This window comes from Pectinophora gossypiella, chromosome 20, assembly GCF_024362695.1.
Source record: "Pectinophora gossypiella chromosome 20, ilPecGoss1.1, whole genome shotgun sequence".
NCBI lineage: Eukaryota > Metazoa > Arthropoda > Insecta > Lepidoptera > Gelechiidae > Pectinophora > Pectinophora gossypiella.
In genome coordinates, this window is record NC_065423.1 from 5,997,000 (window position 1) to 6,015,500 (window position 18,501).

The following is an 18,501-nucleotide window of genomic DNA, read 5'->3' on the forward strand; positions in this document are numbered from 1 at the left end:
TTTTTCTTTGTCTTATTTTATTATAGTTTTTTGTTTTGGGATAGCTAGAGGACAGAGGTAAGCTCTCTTCCTTAGAATCAAGACGCCTTTATAGGTGTAAGGCCCAACAATCACACTAAACGAACCTTTCAAGAAACCTGTTTAGAAGTACAAAATTATATATCTCTAAAAATAAATTTATTTAAACTAAATCGTACTCTACTTATTTAATTACTATTTTTTCTTTGCATTTCTCTTGCCTTTAGGTTTCACTGGTTCAGGTTCAGGTTCTGATTCAGATCTGTAAGAAATATTGTTTCATTTATTAAAAATCAATGTTGATTACACACATACAAAACTTAGATCTATGATTGCTTGTGTTGTGTGTCACCGGCTTGCTTCTCTAACGGGGAGCGCCGGAAGGTAAATTGATACTCGCAATTTATCTTAAGTGCAATTTTTACTAACACAGTTGGCTCGACAGAGGGATTGTGTCCTCTAACATGATGGACTACTGTTATGGGCGATAGGCTGATCCCTTGTCACCATAAGGTTCATCATATCCAGCTTACGACACCGTATCAACAGTGGCTGCAAGTTGTCTTTGATTGCTTGTGGCTCTGCCCACCCCATTAGGGATTACGGGCGTGAGTTTATGTATGTATGTACAGTTGGCTCGACCATTATCGCACAAAATTTCACATCGTGAAAAGTTGCCAGTATGTCGGTATTCTACAGACTGGGTTGTCAGGTGGATTACCAACCCCATCAACCCTGGTGTCAGGGTTACTATTGAGCCGCCAAAGGCCCCTGACATGGCTCATGTACATAAACAGCCTATATACGTCCCACTGCTGGGCACAAGCCTCCCCTCAATCAACCGAAAGGGGTATGGAGCATACTCCACCACGCTGCTCCACTGCGGGTTGGTAGGGCTCATGTAACGACTATTAACTTACATCAGTAAGTAGTAACCGGGACCAACGGTTTAACGTGCCTTCCGAAGCACGTATCATCAACAACATACTACGTTCTCTACTCAAACTACAAAAAAGATAAATCCAAAACGTATGGAAGGCACGGTAATATTATGATGCATTTTATGAAGACATGTTAGCGCAGCCCACCGGCCATAAAGTTTCCTAGCGTGTTGAAAGGATAACCGTTCTTATAGCAAGCGGCTGAATCATTCTATCACTATATTTCCTTCCTGCCAGCAGAGGACTAATTCACTAATATAAAAACAAAATAAAACATATTCTTTTAATTTCGATTAGCTAAAAAGCGCCTGATATGGTTCTTTTTTTTCTAAATAAAAAATGACAAAAACAACGTCAAACGAAAAACGACGTCTACGTCACAATCAAAAGTTACTTACGCGTCGGAGCCATCAGGTGTTTCGGGTATCGTGACGTTGGCTTTAGACGTTCGCTTGCTATCCATCAGCTCGCTTGAGTCGTTTAGAAGTGATTGTTCCTACGAAAATATTATTTAGTTAAATACATTATAACAGGACAACCATATGAGAAGAAGGAAAGAGAAGGCATGATTACATAAGGTGAACGACAGACGGAGACAGCACGAGTTATATATATTAGACCGGCCGCACTTTAGAACTGTTTTCGTACGAATTTGCATCGTATGAATACTGGCTGACGTCTATGACGAACAACTCGCATTCAGTGTACGGTCACGAGTACTAATACGTATACACTTTGAAACCATGTCACATTAACTTTTTAGACAAATTAAACCCTAAGTCTCATTAAACGTCAAATATGATAGTGCGACAGGGTTCTAAAGTGGGCACATGATATTGCTCATGACTACGCGCTCACATACTATGAAGGTTAGGATTATTCCAGCCTTTTTCTCTTGTGCGTGGTTGTGAGGTCTGTAACAGACCTCATCAACCCTGGTGCTAGGGTTACTATTGAGTCGCGAAAGCCGCTGATATGAATGCCGTGTTCTTATGAGATGCATTCTTAGAAAAACACGTCAAGAGAACTGTCCCACACTCGCATGAACCGTTTATAGATAGGTGATGTATGTACAGTCATGAGTCATATCATGTACCTACTTTAGAACCCTGTCGCACTATCATATTTGTTATTTAATGAGACTTACGGTTTAATTCGTCAAAAAAGTTAATGTGATATGGTTTCAAAGCGTATACATGCAGGTGAATATGGAAGCAGTTTACTTACGAATTCCTTGTCATACACAATGGTGTGCAATTCAGTCTCATCGGCGGAATCGTCGAACATGGAGTGGACGCTGCCGGCGCTGCTTCGCGACCCCGCAGATGAGCGCGTCACAGGCTTCGTGGCCGGTTTAGTAGCTGAAAGAAAATAATATTTTTAAAGACAAAAACACCTTAGGCCGTAATGCAAAGTCGACAGAAGACAACTATACTAAGTCTTAAAATGTATATGATGATTTTAGGTTGCCAAGAGCTGTCAGTCCTAGAGGTTAGGTTAGTGGACCCCATGAAATATCGATAGAGCCACACACACTTGGATTTCAAGTAAATTATTAACCGTATGGTGAGATCACATTCTCTTTTTTTTACCTTTGGTGGGTTTGCTCTTGGCCCCAGACTTGTTCGAAGGCATTTACGCGGCCTAAGATGGAGCGAGCTCGCCCAGAACGTGCCTGTTCACTCTGGCCTTGAAAGCACCCGGGTTATATGCATTCGGAATAAGAGGGAAATACAGAGGACGGAAGAGAATTCCACTATTGCTGTTATTACCCCATGATATAAAGACAGGACGTTCATTAGTCGAATTTTACGACACGCTCGGAATAACAAGTATCCGTAGGTATTCATCGAATTTCCTTTCGAGAATTTTTAATATACCTGGTTCTTTCTTCTTCTTATCAGTTTTCTTCGCTTTGCCAGAGCCGTTAGATTCGGTGCTGGAGCCAGATTGCAATCCTCTCGAGGATCTGCGCACTGTTACGTTGGACATGTCAAGTTCTTCTGGGGGGGACGCCGCTTGCGCCTTCTTGTTCTTCTCTGCTTTTGCTTTTTGTGCTGATAAAGGAAAAAAAAACTATTTTTATTTATTTGGTTCACTAAATAAAAATTGCATTGGTGCTGATTCGGATAATCATCGACTTAATTTGACAGGACTACAACTAGCTCTGTCTCTCTCTTGCATCTTATTATATACATACCTCTTTCAACATCTACTAGTGAGCGTTGTGACCGGCTCCGTTTGACTCCTCCCTTTTCATTCTCCTCTTCTACTATCTTCTCTTTTTCTATTTCTTTCACAGCCTCTTCTCGTACTTTCTTCGCTTTAGTTCCTTTATCTTTTCCGGATTTCGGTTTGGGGTTCTCTTCTGACTGTTTGGATAATGATAGCTTCTTTTTCTTTGCTGTAAGTTCAAAGAAATATTGTTGGGAAGTCTTTGAACAAATTTTGCCCACTCCTGGCCACAAGCCGGACCTTATCTATCGTAGGAGATTTCTCAGTTAATGTCACTGTGATAAATATAAAATAATAAAAAAAGATAAATTATAAAACACTAATCTAGAAATAGAAGCCAGTCTAACTTGGTCAAAAATCATTCTCATTTTTCTTTCCGACTTATTTTCGAAATTTAATTATGATTTAACTAAGTAACAATAAGTACCACTTTTGACTGTTTTCACTGATGACTACATTTTTCTCTTTGTGCTTTTACTGATGACATCACAGGACATTTTCGTTTTGACGTTTCATAAAAAGTATGTCATTTGACTATGTTGTCAAATAGCTTATTTGTCGTATTACCTTTGGAGACTTTAGGTTTCTTGACGGGTGAGACGCCGCTACTGGAGTCGGTCTGCGCGTCTTCCTCGACCTTATCTGCTCGCTTGTCTTCAGAGCCCGACGAGCTACGTGCTGACTTTGGGCTCTCTTCCACTGTCTCCAGGCCTGTAGGAGATTTTGTTGGTTTTATTCAATTCAAAGGTTAGGTTTTCTTATTAGAACTGTTTCTTTTTTTATCAAAAGCATGCATTATTTAAACGGAATAAATACAGAACAGACAGTACAGAGTATGTTAGAACTTTTACATAGTTTATAATTACTTCTTAATGAAACACTCTCTGTAAAGGTTCTTTGGAGGTATATAAAAAGTACGTTTGGGTCAATAAAATAAATTAATCAGACTGTCATTACAGAGAGCCACCAATCGTCAGAAGAAAAACATGCAGCTAAATTTAGCATTAAATATAATAGTATAGTATATATGCAAACCTGTAGATATTTTAGATATAGCATCCGTGGGTGAAGTCTCGTCAATTTCCACTTCTTCTTCTACCGTCTCGTTGATCACCACGTGTGTACTGCGGGCTATCGGCTGCGCTAGAATATTAGATATAATTCTTACTTTAGACCATTCGTATTTCCGATGCGTTTTCGTACGAGTTCAACTTGTGCGTACCACATACGAACATTTTTCTATGACGACCAACTCGCATCCAGTGTGCGCACTCTCATAGTACTTGGAAGGTTGGGATTGTTTGCGCGAGTTCGTACGTGTACGCACGAGTTGAGTTCGTACGAACACGTATCCAAAGTGCGATCGGTCTAGGACGACTATTTATGAAGTACATGTTTTATTAAATTAATGTAAGCAAACTAAGTAACTCTTCAATTAAATTACGTTACAGACTTACAGAGATGGTTTATGTAATGGTAAAAAATACTTAAGCAAAATGGGATTAAGGCTTCAACCATAAAAGTAACTTCTATTCGAAGTGAAACAGAATAAGTGAAACGGAATTAGCTAGATGCAGCTGCCATTATCTACAATGAACCAGAATTTTAACAACTTGTTATTCTTTATATTGGTTGAGCACACCGTGTTCAACTGCTACTTATTCTTGAAAATGTAAAATGTAAACTTAAAACAATGTATAATGTAAAATGTGTTACTGCAAAAACAAATCCATGAAAATACTGTAAATTATTAATTGATTATACCAAATAAGCTACTCGATCGAAACTTGTTTAATATACTTGACGCACGATAACGCAAGGATCCCCAGGTAAGTCCTAGCAAACAATAGAAAATAAACACAGAGCATTGTAATATTGCATTGATATACTAATTATCAAGTATCCTCATGAACCACTGAACTTATACTTACGTAATGAGGTTGTAGCGCGCCCAATATGTGTCATAGTGTCTTCATTCTGAATTGTTCCTTCAGTAATACCTGTGATAACAAACAAGGAGAGATCAATGTGAAGCTTTTTATATTAGATGCTTATTCATTTACAACGATGCGACTGCCAGTCCGATCATCCTACCCGCGAAAACTAGCACAATACATACATGGTACATACCTCCGAAATGCATTTTTCGGGAATGTGGGTTTCCTCGAGATGTTTTCTTTCACCGTGCTCAGACGTGTTCCAAACATGAATTCGAAAAAATGATCGAAAATAATTGGTTAGAGCTCGTACTAGACTCGAACAGTAAAGTGCTCTGCGATTAACATGGCTCTAACCAACATATAGAAGATCTATGCTATGCTTTCACCAGTTTGGAATTCTATATCACCTGTAGTCATTATTAAAATTTACCAGTGTTAGACATTTTGTTGAGACTGGTTCGCTCGGCAGCTTCCAACGCACCGAGATACCGCGTTAGATTACGCTGAGACTGCTTGTCCGGTAGATTCTGAAAAGATGGAAGCATAAGTCTAAGGATACAAAACTTGTAGTAGATTGTACAATTGCAAATATTGTAATATAGCTACTCGTAGCTGTCGTATGTTTTAGCGAAAACGAAACGCAACCTCAATAAGTCTTAGCGTGGGTTTCTATCGAAGCGGAGGTGCACGCTGTGATTGATCGACTCTGCAAGTCTCCGGTCTTCTCTCACTTTATAACATAAGAACATTCTAAAATCATTTACAAAGTATCGCAGTACAGCTGCGAGCTCGGTAGCAAGTGTGCGTGGGTGGCGATAGTACTGCCAACATGCGACACGCAGTCGGACGACGCGACAAGGACCTCGTAGCAGCATCGACATACCGCCTTGACTGTCTACCAGCTGGAGTACTCACATTACAAGTATCGCGCAGCGTAGCGGCGAGCTCAGAAGCAAGTCGAGCGTCTCTGGGCGGCGACAGTAGTGCCAACATGCGGCACGCCAGGCCCGTCTCCGGCGCAGTCGGCCGCCGCGACAGCGAGTTCGTCAGCAGCATCGCCATGCCGCCTTGACTGTCGGTCAGCTGTATAGGAAAATAATCATTTATTTGTCTTGCGATCGGGTTGAATCGATTCAATAATGTAATAAGTATAAGAACGTATTGTTAATTCGCGTAGAATATTTCTGGAGATGTTACAGGGTGAACCGGATTTAATCATTAATCATAATGAAAAATATACATACATACATAAACAGCCATACGTATATACGTCCCACTGCTGGGCACAGGCCTCCCCTCAATCAACCGGAGGGGGTATGGAGCATACTCCACCACGCTGCTCCAATGCGGGTTGGTGGTGGAATGCAAAATATATATACACATAAATATATAAACTCACGCCTATTTCCCACCGAGGAAAGCAGACACTATGGAATGCCATTTTATTTGGATCCTGATACACTTCTCTTGCTTCCTCCACATTCATCAATCGTTTCATACACGCACGCCGGTTCAGAGTAAATCGTATTAAACCTTTTCTAAGGACATCTCCAACTTGGTCAAATACGAATGGCTGTTGTAAAATGTATAGGTATTTGTGTTCTTTATCATTCAAGTCGTCATGTAAAATCTATATTCTAGCGAGACAATAAAAAGTGTGTTTTCGTGTTACATTGATTTATTACTGAATTTTATATTAAATATTTACCTCATGATTGACTCTAGTGAGTGAGACTATGAACCTCACGACGGCTTCTTGGTCGATCTCGGCTAGAGGAGAACTAGACGGCGCGTTGGCGAGCGTGCGTAGTGTGGGGAGCGTCGCTTTCTGGAGAAATAACCAATAGTCACCATCATCTACCTAACATTATCCCGTTTTTCACAGGGTCCGCTTACCAAACCTGAAGATTTGACAGGTCCGATTTTTTACAGAAGCGACTACCTGTCTGACCGTCCAACTCGCGAAGGGAAAACCAGCCCAATACAAATTAGATTCGAGCCAGATTAAAAAAAAAATATTCTGACAGTTGCCCTACGCACCTTTCTATTGCACAAAGCGTATTGGAATATGCAATAATTATAGTGAAAATAGTCTAAAATCGTCAGAAGCTTACCTGAATTTGTTCCTGCGCGCCATCGACCGTGGTTGGGAACGTTTGGAAGAACACTCCTATGGTTTGCCGTAACATATCTTCCTCCACTAAAACAATTAATTGTTATGTATATTTGTTGTTTGTTGAACAGACTTCGAACAGGTTTACAACTTACAGATTTTCCAACATTACATAATAATATGTACATAAACTCGCGCCCGTAATATTGGGGAGAGCAGAGCCAAATGTAATCAAAGATAACTTGCTGCCACTGTTCATATGAAGTCAAGTCAAGGGATCAGCCGGGCAAGGACACGATCCCACAAGATAACAAAATGATTACGATCAAATATGGTTTTTGACGGTATGGTTTATAAATAACGGTAGTAAGATGATCCCGATGATTTACCGATGTAGTCGTTACATGAGCCATGTCATCCTTTGGCGACTCAATAATAACCCTGACACCAGGGTTGATGGGGCTGGTAATCCACCTCACAACCCACACGATAGAAGAACGGTATATTGCAAAAGGTTACGTTACCAGTAGCAGGGTTGAACCACAGCAAGAGCAGCCTGCTGAGTATCGACGGTGATTCAAGGTGCCCCAGATGTAGTAGACGACAGAGACCTTCCACTATGATCAATCTATACGCTGCACACTGGAAATAACAGGACATCGTTACAAAGTAAAAAAAAAAAAGATCCTATAAGGTTTCAGTTTTTCTGTGTTCCTTTTGAGGTTCAGAACCCTCAAAAGGCAACGATGCTTATTCGGGCAGACACAAACTTAACCTTAGTTTGACACTTCTTGAATTGTTGCCGTCCTTCACTTACAATACGTACAAGAAAGAGATGCAAGTAGTTTTAGTCCGATTAAATTAAGTTGTTGGTTGTCCGAATCGACACTAATGTGGAGAAAGCAAGAGAAGTATATCAGGATTGATGCCATAGTCTCTGCTTACCCCGGTGGCAAAATAGGCGTGAATTTATGCATCTATCTATGTTTAATAAGAGACAGTTGCTTATGAATAAACGATAGAGTAACAATCAATTAATCAATCAATCAATAATACTTACTGTGCCATCCATAATCTTCAAAAGGATTTCTATGACAGCGTTGTGATCGGGTGACAAGGAAACTATTGATTCTGCAAAATCAGAATCTGCAAACAGTTTAAAATTGAATCAACATTTTGATCATCACCAAAACGTATGGATTTGACTCGTGCGTATACGTGTACCCGGAGTGCGATATGGTACTTGGTTGGTTGGGATGGTTTTTGCGAGTTCGTACAAGTACGCACGAGTCGAATTCGTACGATAACGCATCCAAAGCGTGACCGGGCCTGCGAGTTCGTACGTTTACGCACGAGTCAAATTCGTACGGAAACACATCCAAAGTGCGATCGGCCTTAAAGTTGTTGGATATGTAGCCTTTCGTAGCGTTATCTAGGATATTATAAAGTACATGTTCATTTAATTAGCCTACTTTACAGAGTAACTATGTTGAAACCTATAGATGGAGATTTGTAATTAGCATATAGATATTTGTAATTTTATTTACTGTACTATTCAGCTGTTAATCTTGCTAAAAGTTTTTTTTTCTTCGCCTTTTGTGCGCAACCTATCACCTTTGGATAATAAGCACTTCTTGCGGTGTATAGGTATCATTGTAGGTAAGCGACCAGTGTCGCTTCCTATTTTGGGCCTTATTTGGCTAGATCCTGCGGCAGCCTCCTACTTAGTCTTAGTTATGTGTGCTCATCCATGCCAGAATATTAGGATGGGCTGTAATTCTGTTTTTGTAGGAGCAGCTTACATTTTTTAACTCTTCATATACTGTTGGAATTCCCAACTCTTTGTATAATCTGCTATTAAAAGTAAATAATAAAAAAATAGAAAGTAACAGTAATAATAATACACCATAAACCCTACCGTGATCATCATCCTTCGTGGTTCGCTTGCTGCGCGCCGTGTCGTCGTGCTCGTCCTCGAAAACGCGCGGTCCGTGCACACACACGAGATCCACCAAGCATTTGAGTACCGTGCATACTATACTCTCATTCGTTGTGTCTATTAGCTGGAATACAAATGGACACTTAGATATTGGCTCCGATTCCTGCAGACACCTCCTAATTTTACTTTAAATCATACCTGTTTTTCTTATCCGCCGAAAAGGAAAGAGACGGATAATTGACAGCTGTTAATTTTAGAAAGAATGAGTAAATAATGAGTAACCCGGACGAAGATGGTGTGTACAGGAATTAGCACCATTGGGAAATCTATGCTAGCTAATCAGACTAGTTGAAAGTTGCGAGTCCTCTTAACTGGAGTAGAATTACTCCGAACACTCCATAGAAAAATCTCATCCTTACCATATGGCGGAACATGACTGGTATAGCGAGACAGACAATCCATTTTAGACTAAAGTAAGACTCATTTTATTACAGCCTTGTTACGAGTACAGAAACAAAATTTGATTTGTAAAAGCGAGTACTTACGTTAGCGAAGAAGAAGGCCTTGTTTTCCTTAGCAAACTCTTTATCCAACATTCCATAAAGTGCCACTGTTTCCAAGGCATTCTCCAATATATCCGGGTTTTGGAATATCTCCACCTAAAAATATAAAAGAACATACAACATGCATCTTTCTTTTTTGAGGTCTCCAGAAAGCAGAGTTGCCTTCTAAAGGCCTGATCATTTTCGAAAGCATTCATTGGATTAGTCTAAATATTGCTGAGGCCTGGAAGGCGGCTATTTGTTTTTCTATGAAAAACTGCTTCTTGACTAAGGTATGAACGTGACAACGTAAAGAAAACTGCCGTATCTGTTACCTCAAGTTCATTGAATATGATCCGCAGTATTGGTGTGACAGTCTTCAGCTGTGGCGTGTCCATCGTAGCGTTCAGTATCGTCAAACATTTGTTCAGCGTGTCCGAGTCCGATATCTTCTCCTTTATTGTCTGAAATAGATTTAAAAGGTAATAATACTTACCGCGGGGTGTTTGTGTAGCTCAGTTTTTATCTTGATCAATAGAATTCCTCTTCTGTGACATTAAATTGACAATAAATTGACAGGAGGGATTGTCACTTTAAACAACACAACATTTTAGGGATTTTGATTAGGCGGTTATTACATTTGCCAATCCATCGTGCCCGATGCGTCAAGGTCACGGGCTCGGCCATCGGAATCGTTTAGTATAATAGCAAATTGGTGGGATGTAACCATGGTAACTACGATCTTGAGCAAGTCTAACAGCGTATATTTTCTCGATCTCATTGTGACCTTGATACATCGGGTTGGATGGATTGGTTAGTCTAATAACCATTTTATATTAGAAACTATGTTACACGATTAGGCCTCCGGAAATTCCACATCCACTAAGGAGGTTTTAAGACTAGTGTCGATATTACGAGCTTAGCTGCTGCAGCTAATCCGAGTCTTGAAGACTCGTCATTGGAGCCTGCGCACTAGATACCAAGAATTATAAGATTAGATTGACTGTGCACCAGAGCAAGTCAAGAGAAAAGTATGCGTCTGTGTACAATATCAGATCACTTGTCAAAGCATCTTGTCGTATGTAACACACTTACCGGTATCGGCGGCGGTGGCGCGGTCGGAGTAGACTGCACCGTCAAGTCTTCTAACTTCTTTTGAATGTCAGCCACCTAAAATAATAACATCGGCATTTATTAAAATCTTATTTAAAAACCCGACCCCCTAGCTATTTCAACCCGCAGTTCTTCTGTCGTGTGGGTTGTGAGGTGAATTACCAACCCTTATCAACCCTGGTGTCAAGGTTATTATTGAGCCGTCAAAGGCCCCTGACATGGCTCATGTAACGACTACTTACTTACATCAGTAAGTAACCGGGACAAATGGCCTAACTACTAATGGCCGGGGCAATGGTATATCATTTTAGAATAGGTACATCGTATGTCTTGTTCATAGTTTTATAATATTTTATGATAGAAATATACGAGACAAAATACCTTCGCCTTGCACTCTGCTGCAAGCTCGTAGTTCTGATCCCTGACTGCCTCCTCCTGAGCTTCTATAGCGACATTCAACGACACACGCAGCCTGGCTCTCTGGAATACAAAAATCAAAATAAAATCACAAAAAGACACTTTACAGTTGCTTAAACATAACATGCATTCATTCATCCGATATTTAAAAGGCAGGTTCTTGTTAGAGAAGCTCTTTCCAGATTTGTCGATCCTTGAGTGGACCTCCTTGCATGACGAGATGTCGGCCATTTTTTTTCTGTTTTAAGTAATTTTGACTCGACCTTCCTCAACACCGTTTGCCCCTTTATCTTGTTATGCAACTGTCGTATAATTGGGTCGTGTTCTAGGTTCAAGATAAATTATGAATTTCTGATTACTAAATAAAGACAGATCTAGAACTAACGAAAAACATTATCTTTTTTATATTTAACTTATGTATGAATTAATCAAGAAAAACGTAATAATAAGTCCGACATTTTATCACGTTTTTCTATGACGTCACAGTGTGCTTTTTCATACAAATTTCATAGTAGTTGTGTTTTGACGTTTAGTAAAAAGTAACTGATTTGACTAGTTGGAAACTAGTCTATTCTTCCCACGTGTGGGTTGTGAGGTGAATCACCAACCCTGTCGCAACAGCAACTGTCCTGGGTACTCAACAGGAGTGTGGTCGTATAGGATAACCCGATCGAGGTAAAGACGATTAGTTTCATAATACTACACACACGATACGGACCTTGACGAGTCTATTGGTTTTCTTCTATTGGGTGGGTTAGCAGGTGGATTATCAACCTCATCAACCCTGGTTATTATTGAGTCGCTAAAGGTCCCTAACATGACCCATGAGCCTGTTGGTTTGTGTATCTGTGTTTAGCAACTGTGTGCGTGTGTGCTATACCTCAAGCTTGGCCTTGGCATCATCTACTGTCGGCGGCGGCGGCGGCGGCAGCTCTGGTTCAGGCGGATCCCGGAGAGAGTTGATCACGCCCGCCACCACCTCCATACGCTGACCCACTTCTGGTACCACCAGCTCTAATGCTGACACGAACGCGCGGATCACTTCAGCACTTAGATACCCGTAGTCTCCTGGAGGTGTTAAGTTTAACATTGAACAACATAAATCTATGTCTAGAATTCCGTGGACCTGATCCATTACTGAACTCAATAATTCAATCATTCATGCTTGTGGTTTTCTGCAATAAAAGTGTAAAAAATGTTTCGCGTCCGTAGCTCTGGAGTTACGCAACACCCCATAGTCCCATAGGTGCTGGGCCTAGGCTCTCAATCAATGCGATTTGGTGGTATTCATAGAACACAATATTATAACGGGTGAATTTTCCATCAAAAAAAAAATGTCTACAATTTTCGTCAAAGATTCACATGTTGTACAGTCATGATATCATGTACCCACTTTAAAACCCTGTCGCACTATCATATTTGACATTTAATGAGACTTACGGTTTAATTTGTCAAAAAAGTTAATGTGACATAGTTTCAAAGAGTATACATATTAGTACTCGTGACTGTACAGGGGTCAAAAAGTCACCCGGTATATTAGGTCAGACCAATGTTCCCGAGAATTAAAGTCACCCGGTATATTAGGCCAGACCAATGTTCCCGAGAACTAAAGTCACCCGGTATATTAGGCCAGACCAATGTTCCCAGAATTAAAGTCACTCGGTATATTAGGCCAGACCAATGTTCCCGAGAATTAAAGATAGGTGTACACACCAGTGAGTACATCGGTAGCGAGCTCGTGCAGAGCGGCGCGGCCCGCGGTGTCGCAGGCGTCGTAGGCGCGCAGCATGCGGCCCAGTTCGGCCAGCACGTGCTGCCGCGTGTTTAACCCCACCGGGTCCTCACCCGGCGCCGGGCACGGGGACTCTACTATCCTATGGGTTTGGAATTATGAGAAATAAAGGAAAAACTTTTGAATGTGACTTGTAGACAAAAATAAATCTAAAAAAGGTTGTTTTTCTAAAGACCGGGTGAGGTAAGCGATAAGTATATTTCCCTAAAAAATATTAAACTTTAAATAACGAAATACATTACATTATTCAGAATTATGGTCCCGGCTGCATTAGCAGTCGTTAATAACCATCAATCCGCACTGGGCTCGCGTGATGGTTTAGGGAAGGCCCGTGCCCCAGCAGTGGGGACGTTAATGGGCTGATGATGATGATTCAGAATAATGTAAATATACGTCTATATGTAGACGTCAGAAAGAACATTGTTAGATTATTATTGAGATTTTTTTTATTTTAGAAGATTGATGATCATTTTGAAAAGATACATAAACAGAGAGAGAGAGAGAGAGAGAGAGAGAAAGAGAGAGAGAGAGAGAGAGAGAGAAAGAGAGAGAGAGAGAGATAGGGGGAGAGAGAGAGAAAACATTAAAACAAGGCACACATATTAAGTGTAGTATACTCACGCGCGGATATACCCAGTAAGCACGACTAGATCGGGCAACACAGTCTCCAGTGTCTCGTCGTCGTCGATCTTCTGCAGGTGCTCCGCGAGGTGGCGCCAGTACCACGCCGTCTCCTTGTTCAACTTGTCGGCGGGGATCAGCCGGAGGGACTTGTCAGTCGGCAGCCATTCTAGCAACTCCGAGATTGGTAGGCGTCTGTGAAAGGGAGACATGATTATCTATCTGATAGAAAAAGTAACATTGTCAGTCCCAGAAACAATAACATTACATTGTCTGTCTGATAACTTTTCCCATTTAAACCACTGGACTGCTTTGAATGAAAACTGGCACTTGATAGATCAAAAACGAGTAGGTTCTAGTGAGGTACTTGGAGTGACTTCCTTTTTTCCAATTTACGGTTTGTCCAATTTCATAAAAGTCGACTAGAGGATTATATAGAGATAGGCAGACTATAATGAAATAAGGTACCTATAATTTCCTTTGTTTTTCTAGAAATGTATTAGTCAGATAAGGCGATTTATTCCACTACATAAAATCCTTAACTCACTTGAAGAGCGACTCGAGCAGTTTTCCAGCAACATACTGGGAGTCTTTAGCATCGTGAGTGTTGTCGAGGCGGATGGCTTTGAGCAGGTCGACGATGTTCCCGCGGAAGCAAGCGAGCCAGCCCGGGATCAGGATCTCCTCCACCACGCGCCGCACGCGGGGACTGCGCTCCGTTAGACCCACCTGAGGAGTAGGGGATGTTGTTATAGCATTGACGATATTGTCAGATTGCAAACGCTCTGTCGCGGCTTGTTTGGAGACTTGAGCGAAGCATCCTCCAGTAACGATGATTCTGCCAATGTTAAGGTTCTAGAGAAAATACTATAAAAAAATAAAAAATTGATTGGTTAAATTAAAATAATCGGTGGATAGTTCAATGGTAAAGATTGAACCTAGAAAAAGAGCAGAGCAATAAAGGTTATCGCGCGAACACTAATACGTATTAAGTTATCATTATCTCCATAGCATTATCCCGTTTTTCACAGGGTCCGCTTACTTAACCTGAAGATTTGACAGGTCCGGTTTTTTACAGAAACGATTTACACATACTATGAGATATCTCTCAGTCTACAGGCATATACACGCTGGATGTATAAGTTATTTATATTAGTTATAAAAAAAAGTCTACGTTAATTTCTGCGTGGTTACGTGTAGTGTAGCGTGTAATTATGGGCAAATAAATGAATGTAAAATTATTCAAAGATCGAAAATTAACAAGTTTAAGGGCAGGACTTCTAGAATAAAATTATGAATAAAAGGTCAATCTCTTCGTGTATAGTGTGGTTTGTGAGGTGGATTACGAACCTCAGCAACCCTGGGTTTGGTCAGTGTGACTATTTCATACCTTGAGCGTGAGTATCCTCTGCGTGACCTTGAGCTGCACCACGGGCATGGCGGCCATGTACAGGAAGGCCGCGCGCCGCACCGCCTCGTCCACGTCGCACAGACGCTCCAACACGAACGGAACGTTCGGCTTGCACTTCGCTATGGACATTAGCACCGCCCTGGAGGTATAAAATAATTTTCTCTTGACTTAAATTTTACATCCTCAAGTAACGTCTGGCGCAACTTGGGTTGTCTGCAAAATGTGTAAAATCATCCTACACCAATTGATTTGTTCATATTCCTTTTCATGTTTTTTGGGAGGCTGCTCTGGCCTTTGAGGATACTTTAGATTATAACCTGTTATTAACTTTATCATCATCATCAGCCCATTAACGTCCCCACTGCTGGGGCACGGGCCTTCCCTATGGATGGATAGATCGGACCTTAAACCATCACGCGGGCCCAGTGCGGATTGATGGTTATTAACGACTGCTAATGCAGCCGGGACCAACGGCTTAACGTGCCTTCCGAAGCACGGAGGAGCTCGAGATGAAAACTTTTTCTTTGTGGTCACCCATCCTATGACTGGCCTTTGCGAAAGTTGCTTAACTTCAACAATCGCAGACCGAGCGCGTTATTAATTCATTTCATGGTTAATGAACTCTATACAAAGGGAAAATTGGCCACCATAGATAGAAAGGCACAACGGAGAGATATCTCTGACGACACTTGTCACGAAACATTTGTCCCCTACTCATTACAAACCTATTATAAGAAATACAAAATATCACATCCCAACATAAATATTGAACCAACCTTCGAACTGAGGAGCTGGGGTCGCAGCTCATGTGGAAGCGGTAGGCGCGTGTGACGTCATCATCAGGCGGGTTCTGCAGCCGCTGCAGCGCCAGCGCCGCGCGGCAGCGGACAGCACCACGGGTGTCTTGTAGCCTTTGCATCTACATTTGAAGTCTTGTTAAGTTATCATCACCTCCCTAGCATTATCCCATTTTTTACAGGGTCCGCTTACCCAACCTGAAGATTTGACAGGTCCAGTTTTTTACAGAAGCGACTGCCAGTCTGACCTTCCAACCCGCGAAGGGAAAACCAGCCTAATACAGGTGGTGGGTGTTTAGTTAAGTTATAAAAGGGATTATTGTTATGTACAAAATTTTCGAAAACTTTATTCAGATAGAGGAAGGGGAGGCGTTTGCCCAGTAGTGGGATCTGGTAGGCTAAATTAGATTAGATTATTCAGTAACATTTTATTGGACACAAGGATGTTTACTGGAAACAGATATAAATTTAACCTCCTAAGGCAAAGATTTCCAGACACAATAGCTAAATAATGTGGTTTAGATTTAAAAAGGACATTATATCTTATGACTAGATTACAAAAAAAACTCTAGTTCTTTAACTTAATATGAGAGTGTGCATAGGCACGGTACACTGCAGCCTATAAATGATTACCTGGGACTCCAGCAGTTTGTCACACAGTTCATCATCAAGACATGCATCTTCCCCGAGAGCAGCAAGCACAGCAGCCAGCAGCTGGCTGGCTCGGTACCTCACCGACTGCCCGGAGACACATTGACACTGGAATGGATATAATAACAATGTAACATGGGTGAAAATATAAAAATACCACATTACTTATTTTGAAAAAAAAAATATATTTTATGGATACATTAGAACTGTACCAGAGCTAAGCTAGATAAACCTCTTATATGCATATACACACTTGCATAAGATCATTCCTATTTCCTGTTGGGGTATGCACACACCACAGAATTCCATTAAGTCAACAACAACAACCATCCAAAATAAAACAATGACTAGTATGGATTATATATTGCAAGACATGAAAATAGCTGACCTAATAGAAGGAGATTGTGAAGATTTAATAGATGCAGTGATAATGTTTATTAACATTCAAAATTTAATAATCAATTACACGCTAAAAGCTAAAATGTCCAAACAAAAACCAATATTGGAATATTGTTTTTATTTTGAATTCTGTTTCCGCTACTAACATAGGATTTAGTTGTTATTATTATATTCAATATTGACCCTTAGTCTGAAATAAATGATTGAATTTGAATTGGAAATAAATAAATCTTTATTTGTTTCCTCTTAATATTATTATTATTAACTCAGGCAGGCAGTTTTCACGCTATAGTATATTTCATTTTATTACTACTAAGATTCTCATATAAAATACAGTCAAATTATACAGCTTACCTCAAAAATAATATCAAATATGAACTGTAGGAACTCTTCATCGTCATCCAGAGCAGTGCAGAATGATGCCACAAATTGTACAACACGGTCCACGTTAGCACTTGTGTCTCCAAATGTGAAGAGATACTGCAGAGCATTTTTGAAACTCTCCCGGAATGTTCCTTCATCTAACTGTAAAACATAACACAGTAAGTAGACTAGGTATGTTTCTCTCTATACAACACAAAACTTTGTTTCACTAGACATTTCTAATAGTTACTATGCCCATGATACTGTATAGTTGTAGAGAAAACAACGAATGATCGAGACAATTTAGATACAAAAAAAATACAGGGTTTGAATATCTTACCTTTTTGTACAATTTCATCATTTCTTTCACATATTTCTTGTGCTGCACAACATTGTATTGAACGTTTTGGAATATTTTGAACATAGTTGGATTATTTCGCGGATTCGGTTTTGGTGCAGCTACCGCATGTTGTACTTCTGTTTCTGTCGGCGGCATGTTTTCTTTGTTGTTAATAATCACGTAAAATTGTATTATTTGTCTTGTTTCAAGCTATTATTTATTTGCGTTGCAAACTCTCCCTCCAACAACCGTTTATATTTTGAAAAATTTTAAATTGACATTCGTTGACATATTTTTTTTTTGGAAAGGTTTTTGCGGGTCTGCCTCATAGCTTTTTGAGCTTGAGTGGTTAGTATTGCCACATTAAAAAATGTTTCGGTATTATTTGTACATGTATTGAAGCTTTACTTGTTGCACACTGCCATCTAGTAGTGGATAGAAGTAATAAATATCTTTAGTACTACTATTGAGCGCTAGATGGCGCTCTCCTAAGTTATTTTCTTTCATGAAAATGTATAACATTTTGTATTGTTGAAAATGAACCAAATTACATAATTTTCGATGATTGTGGGGTCAGTACATCTCTTATTTAAAAAGATACAGTAGCGTTTAATGCTGTAAATGTTTATTTCGTGCTTATTTTTTTGGAAATACGATACATTATTTTAATTATAAACTATAAAATACAAAGGTATCTTATACGATTTATATACAAATCACATTATAGTAAGAATTAGAGGTTTTATTATAATTGTCAATAATAATTATTGTAATTTATATTACATTGTTTGTTCATTGTAAAAGTATGGTTTATTTATAAATCTAATGATAATTATTTTACTCACAAGAGATGCCTAAATATTTTAACA

General features: G+C 40.0%; 1 protein-coding gene across 1 annotated transcript; it reads right to left on the reverse strand.

The window, feature by feature from the left end:
* Positions 1-155: 155 nt before the first annotated feature.
* LOC126375978 (condensin complex subunit 3) lies at positions 156-17,875 on the reverse strand. Its single transcript, XM_050023107.1, has 28 exons — positions 17,633-17,875; positions 17,284-17,454; positions 16,513-16,638; positions 15,859-16,001; positions 15,062-15,221; positions 14,219-14,400; positions 13,672-13,866; positions 12,972-13,132; positions 12,139-12,326; positions 11,223-11,321; positions 10,824-10,898; positions 10,064-10,192; positions 9,732-9,845; positions 9,166-9,310; positions 8,308-8,393; positions 7,772-7,889; positions 7,249-7,334; positions 6,843-6,962; positions 6,050-6,217; positions 5,565-5,661; positions 5,126-5,194; positions 4,230-4,337; positions 3,762-3,905; positions 3,160-3,363; positions 2,840-3,016; positions 2,187-2,320; positions 1,358-1,455; positions 156-280 (listed from the first exon to the last, which is right to left on the reverse strand). The coding sequence occupies exons 1-28, from the start codon at positions 17,786-17,788 to the stop codon at positions 214-216; spliced, it is 3,720 nt and encodes a 1,239-aa protein (XP_049879064.1). The 5' UTR covers positions 17,789-17,875; the 3' UTR covers positions 156-213.
* Positions 17,876-18,501: the final 626 nt, after the last annotated feature.

Excerpts from the sequence above, each read along its gene's own strand:
- LOC126375978 (XM_050023107.1), bottom strand. The coding sequence starts at position 17,788 with ATGCCGCCGACAGAAACAGAAGTACAACATGCGGTAGCTGCACCAAAA. Across the intron at positions 12,327-12,971 it reads CGCTACCGATGTACTCACTG|GAGACTACGGGTATCTAAGT; the intron begins GTGTGTACACCT and ends TAACACCTCCAG. Across the intron at positions 4,338-5,125 it reads GCGCGCTACAACCTCATTAC|CGCAGCCGATAGCCCGCAGT; the intron begins GTAAGTATAAGT and ends CTAATATTCTAG.